The 12,676-nt window shown below is 48.9% G+C and overlaps 1 protein-coding gene across 4 annotated transcripts in view; it reads right to left on the bottom strand.

Annotated features, from left to right (window-relative positions):
* Window positions 1–1,966: 1,966 nt before the first annotated feature.
* The window catches only part of PFKFB3 (6-phosphofructo-2-kinase/fructose-2,6-biphosphatase 3), a 43,018-nt gene continuing 32,308 nt past the window's right edge, over window positions 1,967–12,676 (bottom strand). For 2 of the 4 annotated variants that reach the window (XM_050986658.1, XM_009097451.4), the window contains exons 9-15: window positions 12,498–12,644; window positions 12,266–12,370; window positions 11,134–11,263; window positions 10,928–10,990; window positions 10,705–10,769; window positions 9,040–9,210; window positions 1,967–4,796 (exon numbers count right to left, since the gene is read on the bottom strand). In XM_050986658.1, the coding sequence (XP_050842615.1) occupies window positions 4,767–4,796; window positions 9,040–9,210; window positions 10,705–10,769; window positions 10,928–10,990; window positions 11,134–11,263; window positions 12,266–12,370; window positions 12,498–12,644 (711 nt within the window). In that variant the 3' untranslated portion in view covers window positions 1,967–4,766. The other 2 variants (XM_050986669.1, XM_018922385.3) reach the window with 2 other exon arrangements.

The raw sequence follows: 12,676 nt of genomic DNA, 5'->3' as shown, positions 1-12,676 counted from the left end.
TATTGCAAATAATTCCTACTAGAGCACCTTGCAAAGCAATTCCAGAAAACAGCCGTTTCTTTTTATCTTTTTTTCTCACAGATGGATAAAAAAGGAAGAAAAACCCCTCCAATCCCATCAGGTGAGGGCAGCCACTCCCCAGCCCGAGGCAGGTGAGCGGTGCCGGCTGTGCTCCATCCAATGTGTTGCATTGTAAAGGTTTGCCCGGGGTTGAGTTAATCCCAGACACATTCCTGAGCCATCAATCAGAGCTGAGTCAGCCAGCGTGACTGCTCTGCCCTTTCTATTTTTTTTTTAGCCATCACAAGTTCTCTCGCCTTGTTTGCCAGCAGTGAGCTGGGGGGGGTTATTCCTTTTTTTTTTTTTTTTTTTAATAGAAATGGGGCTTGACTGGGAGCAGGGAAATGTTCCTGCTGTCGAGTATAACCTTTAAAGCTGCAGTGCCTCGAGGAGCTTCTACTCTCTGGGATGCTGCTACGAAATGCATCTCATGGAAGGAAAATAAAGGATGCTGCTGCCTGGGATGGCACTGGCTCCCCTCCCTTACTTTGGGGTGGTGTGACACAAGCCCCATCGTGCACATGGAAAAAAGAACAGATTTTGGAGGGGGGTATTTTCTTACAAAGCAGCCTTGGAAATGCTGCCCAAAGCCACTCTCAGGGAGGCAAAACCTTCCCCCCCCCCCCCACCCCGTGCTCTTCCCACAAGGACAAGGTTTTATCAAGGCTTCCAAAGAGCCCCTGGGGAGGGCAGGGGAGCTGCACTGATGTTGTGGCTCCGTGTGACCTCAGCCCACCCCGGCTGGAGGTGTTATCAGAACCCCTGCAGACTCCCTGTGAGGTGGGTGCAAGGCTATGCTCATTGCCCTAAAACAAGTGTTTAGTCTCTGCCTGGTTCAAGGAGACAGCCAGGTTGCTAGAGATAAAAAAAAAACATCTAAAAAAAAAATTAAAATCTTGTGACTCCTGGATTTCCTGGAGAGCACAGGTCCTCCATGCCCTCAGGATGCACACAGGGATGAGCATGGCCACAATCTCACACCTCAGCATGTCCACCTAGAAAATATTATTGCAGATGCCTCCATCTCATATAAAATGAGAGAAAACCCGCCTTGGTGGGAGGGCCTGGAGCACAGAGCAACTGGGAGAAGGGAGATGATCCCTGAGCACCCCAAAAAGCTCTGGCCCAAAGCAAAGCCTGACAGGCTCTGCCAGCCCAGGGGAGAGCAGGGCAAGGGCTGCACTTCACCAGCAGGAGCCAAACCACGGAGCTGAGCTGGGATGCACAGCACTCTCCACCTTTTAGCCCCTTCAGCTCCCCACAAGCTTTTAGAGATACAACTCCCATAGTGGGACAATCCTCTAATCACAGAAGAGGCATCCACCCAAGGTGTGCTCCCAAATATCATGTCAAATTACACCTTTTCCTGCCTTCTCCCACTTTTTCCTCTGGAACAATAAATTAATATTAAATTAATTAATAAAAACCCCACAGACAGGTTTACAAGGAACTTAAATTGCAGCTGCTGTTTTCCTGCCTTCAGGGCAGACAGACCTTATCTCAGGGGACAGCTGTGTCCAGCCATTCATTCAGCACCCAGGTATTTAATTTCAAGAATTTGCACCCTAGGTTTAGATCTAGGCAGGACAAGTCCCAGTACATCACTTTTCTACTCAAGAGTGATGGAGCATGTAGAGCTTGGGGGGCATTTGCTTGTTATAAGTAGGAGTTAACACTTGTAGGATTCATAGAATGGCTTGAAAAACACCTTCCACTAGACCAGGCTGCTCCAAGCCCCCTTCAACTTAGCCTTGAATACTTCCAGGCATGGAGCATCCAATCTCTCTTTTATAAGAATTATTTGTAAGGCACAGGAACACATGTGTGAGGCAGCACAGAGTGGCACATGCTGACCCTTAGGGCCTGGGAGCATGAATTCTGACACAAGGAAGAACCAGATCACATCTGTATTTCAACAAGATATTTTATTGGTCCAGCAACTGCAAAATATACAAATTTCTGAAAGGCATACCCTGTTTTTAAGCTGGCACAGCTTTATATCAGGCAATTATTCCAGATGTATATACAGAACAGTTAACATACCACAAATCAAAAAAAAAAAGTAATCCCAAGTAACTACATCCTTCTCTCCAAGCTTTGCAGTATACATTAAATAAATAAAAAGCGCTTTGCTATTAAAAAAAAATTAAAAAAATAAATTCAAGTATCACAAAGGAAAACAAACCAGAGAGCAAAAAAAGAAAGGTGGGGGAAGAAATCATTGGTGTGGTTTGACATGTCCTCTCTGCCAATCTGCCTTGGCTGTGGCATCAACTGCCCAGTCCTTGGCTCTGTTCACCAAAAAAAAAACAGACAGCAATTTTTTTGGGGCAGTTGTGATGGCACAGGGTTGACATAATCCCATCAACCCCTCCAGCACAAGAGGAACTCCGGAGAGCAGTTCAAATTTCAGGTTTAGGTAGACCTACTGAGACATCTATTATTACTAAAGGATGAAATTTTGGGTTTTTTTCTGTTTTTTTATATATATATTTATATATATACACACACAAATACACACCAAAACATCCGCGCAATTCCACGTGTACAGGATTGATCTCGGGGCAGCCAGACGTCACGTTTGTATTTGCTGGCTTATCTTTTTGCAGCAGCAGGAGGAGAGAGATAAAACTCCCCACGAAGGAGGAAGGTGAAAAGAGCCAAGTGAGTGGCCTCCCCAAAACATTCATTTATCTGAAAGGCAGAGAAACCCAAAGCACAGCTGCACAAGGGAGAAGTCTGCTTTTAATGAGGCTGTTAAAACAGAAATACAGCAGAGGGGGGTGGAGTGTTCTTTGTTTTATCTGTACAGGACTATGATACACATATGCACAAGCTGACACAGGCAGGGCACTGCCAGGACTGTCACCCCATGGGACACGGGCTGAGCGTGGCCCCGGAGCCCTCCCGCCGTCGGTGCCGCTCCGAGCGCGAGGCCGAAGCGCGAGGCACTGTGGTTCACCTTTTCCCAAAGGAAAAAAAAACACACCAAACCCACCCCCAAAACATGCACACACTCAAAGAGATCATTTCTCCACCAAACCTCTCCAATCCCATCTCTGGGGATGGTGTTCCCTACACAAGACATTGGGGAATGCCATGGGAAGATGAATCCAAAGGGTTGCCCACCCCCAGTTCCCCAGCCTAGTGCTGCAGGAGGGGGGGCTGCCTTCACCTCCTGCCTCCAGCAAAAAAAAAAAAAAAAAAAACATGAGATGGGCATGGAGAAGATGTTGCATATAGGTGGGGGAAAAAAAAATCCAACCCATAACCCAAAAAAAAAAAAAAAAAAAAAAAAAAAAAAAAAATCCAAAATCCACAGATTTTTGCACAAAGCAATAGTGGTTAATTGCCATTTTTAACTGCTGTCTCCCAGCCCAGGACACGGATCAAACCCCTGGGAGTTGGCTGATAGAATCAGTCAGGTCCTCACCCTGTTCCCCCCACCTCAAACACTGTAACTACTATTATTTTGTAGTCCCAGCTTTCCAGCATGCAAAATACAATTAAAAACAAACAGAAAAAGTTGCCTGTATTCAGGCTTCCCCTGTTAAGGGGCACAACTAGGGAAAAAAATAAAGTAGTTATGCTTCTGCCACAAATAAAGTGCAAAAACCAAGCAGTTTCTAAGTATATACATATACACACACACACGTGTGTGCATGTATATATAAAATTAAAAAATACAGACAAAAATGTCCCTTCTTGTGGCTCTTTGCAGTCAGACAGGGACTCCTGCAACCCAGCCAGATCTCTGGCCACCTCCATGAGACCTGTGTGTCTACAAAATGCCTCTAAGCCTAGGGATTCAAACCCTTCCCAATACCTCCACTTTCATCTAAAAAAGAAGAAAGGGGAGATGAAGTACCAGCACAGCACCTCAAACAGTGCCCAGCCTCCCCAAAATTTAACCCATGCCTGAACTCAGACCATCCCTGGGTGCTCCCCAAGATGAAAGCATCACCCAAGCCCCTGCTGGCATGGTTCCTCATGCACTGCAGGCATATTTTAACCAGTTTTAGCAGCAGATCTACATTCTTTGCAAACCCCTTTAAGGTATGTTGATTTAAAAAAAAAAAAAGTGAAAGAATGGGTTTGGTTTTTTTATTAAACCCAGCAGTTCTTGCAGTGAAGGAGTTCACACAGCTGCTTTCCTGGTGCTCACAGATCTGCATGAGCCAGACTGGCATGTGTGACCAGCTGTAGTGTGGGTGAGGGACTGCAGCACAGCATGTTAGGGACTTATTCAAAAGTAATTAACAACATTAATAATAATTAAAAAAATAACGCAAAACCCTTTTACCCACCCCCCCTTCCCCCTATTTCTCTACTAACCCCGCACCATCCACATATATACACACCCCACCCAGAGATAGATGGGTACCAATCATCTATACAGAAGATCAAAAACCACTGAGAAGAGAAGAAAATGAAACTCCTGTGCACTACAGAAGCACTTTACAGCTCGCTACGACCTAACAGGATGCCGGAGAGGAGAGCAAACGCTGCAGCCTGAAGAGCTGGTGGTGACCCTGGCAGGGAGCTGGGCTCCTCCTGGGCTCTCCTGCATCCCTCCCCGCTGAGCAGTGCTGGGTTTGGGGCAGGGGGAGCAGAGCCAGCCCCGCCTGGGTTGGAAGCAAGCTTCGGGAACGGCGATGGGATGGGAAGCTGGCGGCGCCGGCGGCCTCACAGCGGTGCCCAGGGAGTCACGACGGCTTCTGGGAGTTGTTCATGTTCTGGAATGAGAGGGGAAGGAGGTGTTGGGGTCAGGCTCCAGCCCAGCAGCAGATTCTAGGAACATGTGAACACAGGGACAAAGCCACGCACGGGTCACCACAAAGCACCCACCACAGAGGAGAGGACACTGCCCAGCCGAGGAGACAGGCAGTGACTGACTCACTACTCACCCCTTCCTCAAACACTGCCTGGCTATAATTACAGGGTTAGAACTTAGATAGCCCTAAAAGCTGAGCTGAACCCCTCCTGATGCTGTTGAGTCAAGGACAGAATGAAAGACTCCAGTCTTCAGAAGGTGGATCAGCAGGCAATTTAATGAAGGGTAGTGGGACTGGACATGGCACTTGGTGCTATATTCTAGCTGAGGTGTTAGGGCATGGGTTGGACTCAATGATCTTAGAGGTCTCTTCCAGCCTCATTCTGTGATTCTGTATATGACTTGCTAAGGTGAGACTTGATTGGTCTCAAAGTAAAAACCCCTCACACTATTGGTGACTATGAATAGCACACTCTGGAGAACCATAGCTATAAACAACAGTTGCAGAAGAAGAGAAAATAATTGCTTTAATTCTGTTCTCCAAGTTTCCCAGGCTTGGCCCAGGAGAAATTCTCTCTGTTCATTCTTCAACTGAACTGAGAATATCCACACCATCCCACCCCACCCTGTCTGCACTTCTGAAGCTGCTCTTTGGTCAAGGCAAGGTGACAGGGGACCATGGTCTTCATTCAAGCAGCCCAATTAAACAACTCTCTCTTGCTCCCCTTGAGGGTGGGCAGTGTCCCCCCTGCCTGCCAAGGACGAGGCCATTGTTTGTCCATCCTTGGCAATGCCAAGGCAGCTCCCACTGGCCGTGCCAAGGACCACCTGCCACCAGAGGTAGAGCAGCACACAACTCCCCTGGTGACACTCCATGAGGTTTCATGGGCCCAAGAGACCCTCCAAACACAACCCTGGTACAGAATGATGACAACAGGTACCAACCAGCACGTGGTGAGGACCACAAAACCACAGACAACCAGCTACACACAAGCAGGAGCAGCCCCCAGGAGAGATCTGCTCCAGGAAACCACAAGGACATTGCCCAACTCACAGAACTACATAGGTAGGGGAAAAAAGGACTACGAAACAGCTAGGAAGGATTCTTTTTTGTTTGTTTGTTTTCTTTGGTTTGTTGATTTGGTTTTTTGGCAGTTTTTTTGTTGGGTATTTTTAATGCTTTTACTACCTAAGCTGCCTCCTACAAGCACCAGGAATCCCAGCCAGGCTACCAGGCAGAGCGGGCTGAGCTGTTCTCTCTGTTGTCTAAGGAGACAGGAGGAGGGTTAGGAAAAGCCACATGCACCACAGCCATTTACCTTGGAAATATTAGCAAAGAGAAAACTTTGAGAAAGTGACAAACGGGTCTTCTTTTTAAGCATGAAAAGTGAAGGGAAGAAGAAGGGAGGGGGGAATCAGGTGACTGTTCAAAAGTGCACTTTGGATCACAAAGCAAGCAAAAGAAAAGAAATCATCACACCAGGCAGTCCCACCACCCCCAGGCAGCTCAATCCCACAGCCAGGAGGACTCTGAGGTACTCAGCCATGTCCCCAGCCTCCCCAGCTGTCCCCTGGTCCTCCTGAATGGGGGTCAGGACCCCAAAAGTAAGGGCTGATGCAGTGAAGCTCCCACTACCAACCCAGGCTCCTGATTCAAGTTGTGACAGAGGCACCTTCCACCTCCCCAGCCCCTTACAGGTGGTGACAGTGAGGGACAAAGCAGTGTGCAAGACAGCAGCCTCCAAGAGCTAACAGCAGTGTGAATGTCACCAAGCCTTGATTTTGGCATGTCCTCATGGGTGACACAAAGGCAACCTTTAAGTCCCACACTAGGAGGGGGAGACAGACTCCCAGCAGCTGGAGATTTTAAACTTGCTGCTGCCAGCCTACACCTGGTGTGGGCAACCATCACTGCCTGCTCCAGCAAAACCTGACACAGCCATCTCCCAAACTCAACACCTGAGTGGTTTCCAGCCTCCCACCCAGCACCAAGGCATGCAGTGCCTTTTGGTCCAATACAAATGTGAAAAGGGTGGAGGGAAGGATGGATAAAACCTAAAATGCTTTCAGAGCAACCCAAGAGGATCAGGTTTCATCAGAGGCTTTAGTGGCCATGAGCAGCAAGGGGGGAATCACAGGCATGCAGGCCATGCTGAGCAACTCAACTTCTACCCTCAGTGATCTCACCTAACCCATCCACCAGCAAAGCCAAGTGCAACAGTCCTAACTTCCCTTTTCTCAAAAATGTTTACTCTAAAAGGGGAAGAAATGAGATTCAACAGCTGCTACAGGCAAGCAGGGCTGAGCTCTGGCCTGGCCATGGTAGAGCAGATCCCTCCAACTTCAGCCCATAAAACAACCTGAGACAGGAATGCTCACAGGCTGATTTAAACTGGCCTCAGAGGGCAAAAAGACCCCCTGGACAGTACCCAGTATCAGCTCAGCCCCAAAGTCTTGCCAGTCTTTGAGAAGACCTCTGAGCTCAAAACTGCTGCTCTCATCTCAATGTAGCATTAACTAAGTCCAAAGGCTTCAAATTTATCCAGGAGCTGTCCTGTTCCTTGGGGATATAACAGCCCTAAGCCAAACTGTCAGAGCCTTGATTATTCCTAATTAGTGCATCAAATGCTCAAGATGTTTTGCTTTCTTAACAGAGCTAGAGAAAGACAATTTCCATTCACTGTGCCCACAACATCTAGGCTGACTGTTCCAAAATTCAAGTTTGCAGATGGCTGGTCCCAGGATCATCCAGCTCCAGAAAACACATTCCTGAGGTGGTCAGAAGCTTCTCAGATACCTCTCTGGTGCCATCACTCACAACCCAGAGCCCTCAGGAAGGACAGAGCACCCAGGTCTCTCACCTACAGTACAACATGCTATCTGAGAGGAGACAGCTCCAGGAAAACCCAACAGCATCACCATCACAGTGAAAGTCATAATTTGCTTAATTTCACAACAAAACTGGGACATTCCATCCAGCTAGGACACAAACCAGCACCCAGAGTCTCCTCTTTACCTTTCCTAAAAAAGCAAAATATTAACTCCAAGAAAAATCCACACCCCGTCCGGATATTGCAACAACAGAACAACCCAGCAGGATGGCAAGAGACATGGAAAAAAGGGTGGAAAGGGGGAATAAGAGGCAAGAAGGTACTTACAGGCATGCCTTCCCTAGTAAAGGCTGCAGAGAGACAGAGAGAACAGAGAGAGGTGTCAGTAACTCAGTGCCACAGCAGGCAGAGGACAGTGGAGAGCAGCAAGGGGCATTGGGCAGCCAGAGCTGGCAAAAGGTTTTTGTGAGGCTCAACCAGCCCAAGCAGAGCCCTGGGAGCTGACACAGACCCAGCTGTCCTGGGAGGCTCATGCAAAGCAGTGGTGGAGCACAGAGCCACTCCTAACCTGCCTGGGATCTGGGCAAGGAGGGGGACATCACACCAACACAGACAACGGGGAGAGGGCCTGGACAAGACAGCCAGATCCAACAGGCAGCTGGTGGGAAGGGCAGCATGGCAAAGGCTCCTATAGATTATATAGGACTCCTTAGTGAGCTTAGGAGAGGGGTTTGTGCTTGGGAAAGTGAGCAGCAAGCAAGGCCTCTCTTCCCATGTCCCTTCATGGGTGGGTGACAGAGGAGAGGACACAGGAGCACCATGGCGGCTACCCACAGGGCTTCACCACACCAAGAGCCTTCTATTCAATTTCGGTCCATTTTGCCTACAGCTCCAGGATGAAGGAGACCCTTCCAGCCAAAGATGAGTCTTGGCAGCAGCTCCTCCTTCAGAGAAGCACAAGAGCATTTGATTCATTGCCATGCCCAGGTCTACAACAGAGCCAAGCACACCCAGAGGGAAAGGAAGGCTTGAGCCCGTTGTTCCTGCTCACTCCAGGGAGGAGACCCCTCAGGAGGTTGATGCTGGATGGTGAAGGCACTAAATTAATGCAGCCTAGAGCTTGGTGGAAGTTGATGATGCTCTCAAAACCCAAGAGAGGATCAACAGTGACCCAAGGCAGGGAGGGACAGCAGCTGTGGGAGGAAGATGCATCTCAGACAGCAGCACAGGTTACAAGTGCAAGCAGCTCCTCAGCTTCAGGAGTGACAGGAGGACAACAAACAATAAAACAACGAGAACAACAACAAAAGAAAGAAAAAATTTAAAAAAAAAGGGGAAAGAAAAGAAAAAAAAAAAAAGAAGAGTTCAACTAACTTGTCCCGGCATCTGCGTGGGCACTTCCTGAGGAACACAGCCTGGCAGGGCAGGAGAAACAGCCACATGCTCCTCAAAGCTGTTGATGCGAGGTTTTTTGGTGGGCTCTGGGCTTGCTAGAGGGGTAACGCTATTACGTCTCATGAGCGGGTTAGGTCCCTTCTTTGCTTCCTAAATTAAAGTGAGACAAAGAAAATAAAAGTAAATATAAAAAAATAAAGCAAAATAAAGAAAAAGGAAGAAGGCGACAGTTATAAAGGGGAAAAAAAAAAGAAGCAAGTTGCTTTGGTTTTCTTTTTTTTTTTGTCCTAAAGTGGCCTCTGCTTTTCCCCACAGTCACTGTCCATGAGCAAAGGATGCACTGAAAGTCTCTGGGCACAAAAAAAAACCCCTGATGCAAAATGCTTAAGAGCACAGAAGGGGAGGGGAGGGAAAAAATGGCTCTGCACTCAGATGAGAGACAGATTTTCTCCTCATCTGAGTCTCAGCTGACAAAAAAAAAAATAACTACAGGTAGCTGAACACACCCAGCAGCCATCAAGCCATGACTCTGCAGGACACAGAGGTGCCCATCAGTCTCCTCCTCGAAGCTGGTCCCTCCACCCAGAGAGAGGAGTGAAAGCAAGAAGAGGGAAGATGAGCCAGCACAGGCTGATCAGGAAGATTTGGGACATGGGAGCAGAGCAGCCAGCGAGGGTCAGCACCACGCCAAGCTCCAACTCAAGCAAGAGGGGATGGAGGCAAAGCTGAGCAGGGGCACCCAAGCACTTGGCACTTGTCTCACCCTGCCCTACCCAAGGCCTTGCTGCCATCCCCAGAGAGGGTGGCAGAGCAGGGTTCTCATGCAGGGGGAAGGACTGGCTTCCCCCCACAGCTGCAGGGAGGGACAGGCAGCTCAGGTGCTGCCACCTGACAGGGGAAGCGAAGGAAGGGAGATGTGGGCCAAAAGGGGACAGCCCCAACTGTTCAGCATCACTTTGGGCTCCACCACTAAGCACAAGTTGGAAATGTCCCAGCATCCTGGGACATGGGTGCTGCCAGGCGGGGCCCACTCTGTGTGGCTGCCCAGCCCTGACATGGAGTTGGCATCCTCCAGTTCTGGCCTCTGAGCTCCAGTGGAGCACTTGGCAGACAGACCCAACCCTACAGGAATTTTTCTCCACAGGAGGGGTCTCCTCCACAGAGTATCCCCAGCCCAGCACTGCCACTTCCCACCCTGCAGAACGACAGAGAGCCACAGGCATACCATGAAAAGACCCTCAGAGGCAGATGGAGGGCAAGCATTGTGCCCAGGCTCTGCCAGCCAACTGGGAGACCTGGGAGAAGTCACCTTCTCCATCCACAGCTCCACTCCCTGCTTGGGCCATGGATGACTGTGCAGGTGAAAGTCAGAGACCAGGGAGGAGTTTTCCCTGGACAAACACACTGGGAAGCAGGAACATGCAACAGTCCTTTTCCCTTGGAAAACCCTCAGCTGGCCATGACTTTGCAGAACAAGAACACATCTGATACTCCCAGTCTTCCAGCAGCACTTCCAAGCACCCAGCTGAGCAATCTCCCCATGCCTATCACCCCAGGCAGGTTTTGGCAGTTCTCACTGCCAGGTGACCAGAGGGGACAGTGGGGGGACACCAAAGGACAGCTCCAGGGAAAAGCCACACTCACCTCTGGCCGATCTCTGTGCGTGTTGACTGCTTCAATGTTCAGGGAGATGGATTCCACCCGGCAGCCTGCAGGAAGGAGCACAAAGAGACAGATCAGCAAGCCCAGCAGGCACTGGATGTTCACAAGTACCCCACCACAGATCCCTGCTTCTTTCCCAGACAGCCTGGATTCAGGAGGATGTACAAGTCAACCCCCCTAGTATGTTTAGGAAGGTCTCACTCACCATAGGCTACCGGGGTCAGCTTCAACACCGTGTGCAGGGGACATTTCAGGTAGGGCATTTCATCTGCAGAGACAGCAAAGCAGGAGGGTTAGCTGAGCAGAAGGCTCAGACACCTTCATCCCACACCAAAGAGATGCTCACTCCAGCATGTGAACAGCCCAGAGCTGTGTCCATCATCCCTCCTCCAGCAGGGCCAGGGAGCTCACCTGCACTCTTGTCCAGGAAGTAGGCCAGGAGACAGCGCATGACAGCCTGGTGGCAGATGACAAGGACATTCTCTTGCCTCTCCAGCTCCATGATCACTGGCTCCAGGCGCTGCACCAGGTCTTGGTAGGACTAGGAAAGAAGGGAAGGGAGATGAGGCATGGAATCAATGCAATGAACATCCCAAAGAAACAACAGTCCTTGTCTTGGGACACCTCCTGATTTCGAGCAAACCAACAAACTGCTAAAGACAAATAAATCCTCATCCCCAGGCTACTCTGGAACTCCTAATTCCTCTGTCAGAGAAGGAACCATTCACATCTCAGTGAATCATAGCTCAGGCCTGGAGAATTAAGGTAAGCAACAAGGGTTTTGAAGATAGAGCCTCTCCATCATCTTGACATTTGATTTGGTACAGGATTTCAAAGTTCTGAGAAGTCTGGTGCAACCTGAGAAACCCCAGGGTTTTGAAGGACCTCATAAAAACCACGACAGGCAGCCAGAAGGAGCCCCAGACACCCAGAGTTGGTGTCTCCACTCCCCACATATTCTTCTGTTAAATACCACTGGGCTCCACCAGGGTCATGAGGATGTCTCCAGAGATTTTTCTGAAATGTCTATGGGCATGACTTTCAATTTGGGGATAATTAGCTCAATACACAGCCTAAAGTATCATCCAGAACTGATGTCAATTCCCACCTCATTGTGTCACACCCTGAAAGCAGACCGCCAGGAACAGAGATATTACCATCAACCCTTAGGGAATGATACTGAGAACAAGGTGAAAATTACTTTTTTTGGAAATGAAAGAAAAATAGGGCAGCACAAAACTGTCAGCAGATATAAAAATGGAGGTTGGACTAGAAACCTCCAGAGACCTTTCCATGTTAATTTGCCTTAAAGTCAGTTGGACTGTTTAAGTGACATTTTTCTTTGTGACATCTTCATATGCCAGGATTTCACAGGAGCTCAAGGCAGAGGTAAACATGAGCCCTGCTCTCTTTTAATTCTAGTTTCTTAGAGCTCCCACTAAGAAGCTCCTCTGCTTAAGAGTAAAGAACAGAATGAGGAAAAAAGGCCACATTTAAAGTAGAAGTCCTGCAGACTTTGCAGGAGGAGTCTCTGCAGACCTACCTCCCCAGAAGGATAACGGTAGTAATATTTGTCCTGGTCACGCAGAGCAAATTCCTCTGGGTGTTGCTCCCTGATTTCTTCATAGGTCATTTCTTCACACACACCCTGCCAGGGCAGGACAAGCACGAGGTTACTGGACATGCTCTCAGCACAGCCACCAGACAAAACCTCACTTTCTCTTGTTCAGCTACAACCAGCCCCATCCAGCTGTTGTGGCTGCACAGGTACTCACAGCATCGATTTCATTGAGTGCCTTCCACTGCTCATAGGGCAGCTGGAGAGCTTCTGCTGTTTGGATTGTCCTCTTTAGCTGGCTGGTCCAGATTTTGAGGTCCTTCAGGTTCTGCTCTTCCACAAATTTGTTCAGTGCCACTGCAAACTGTGGGACATAGAAAAAAGAGGTTGATTCCT

The sequence above is a fragment of the Serinus canaria genome, chromosome 1A, assembly GCF_022539315.1.
Source record: "Serinus canaria isolate serCan28SL12 chromosome 1A, serCan2020, whole genome shotgun sequence".
NCBI lineage: Eukaryota > Metazoa > Chordata > Aves > Passeriformes > Fringillidae > Serinus > Serinus canaria.
The sequence above is the reverse complement of the archived record's forward strand: the minus strand, read 5'-3'. Positions and strand labels throughout refer to the sequence as shown.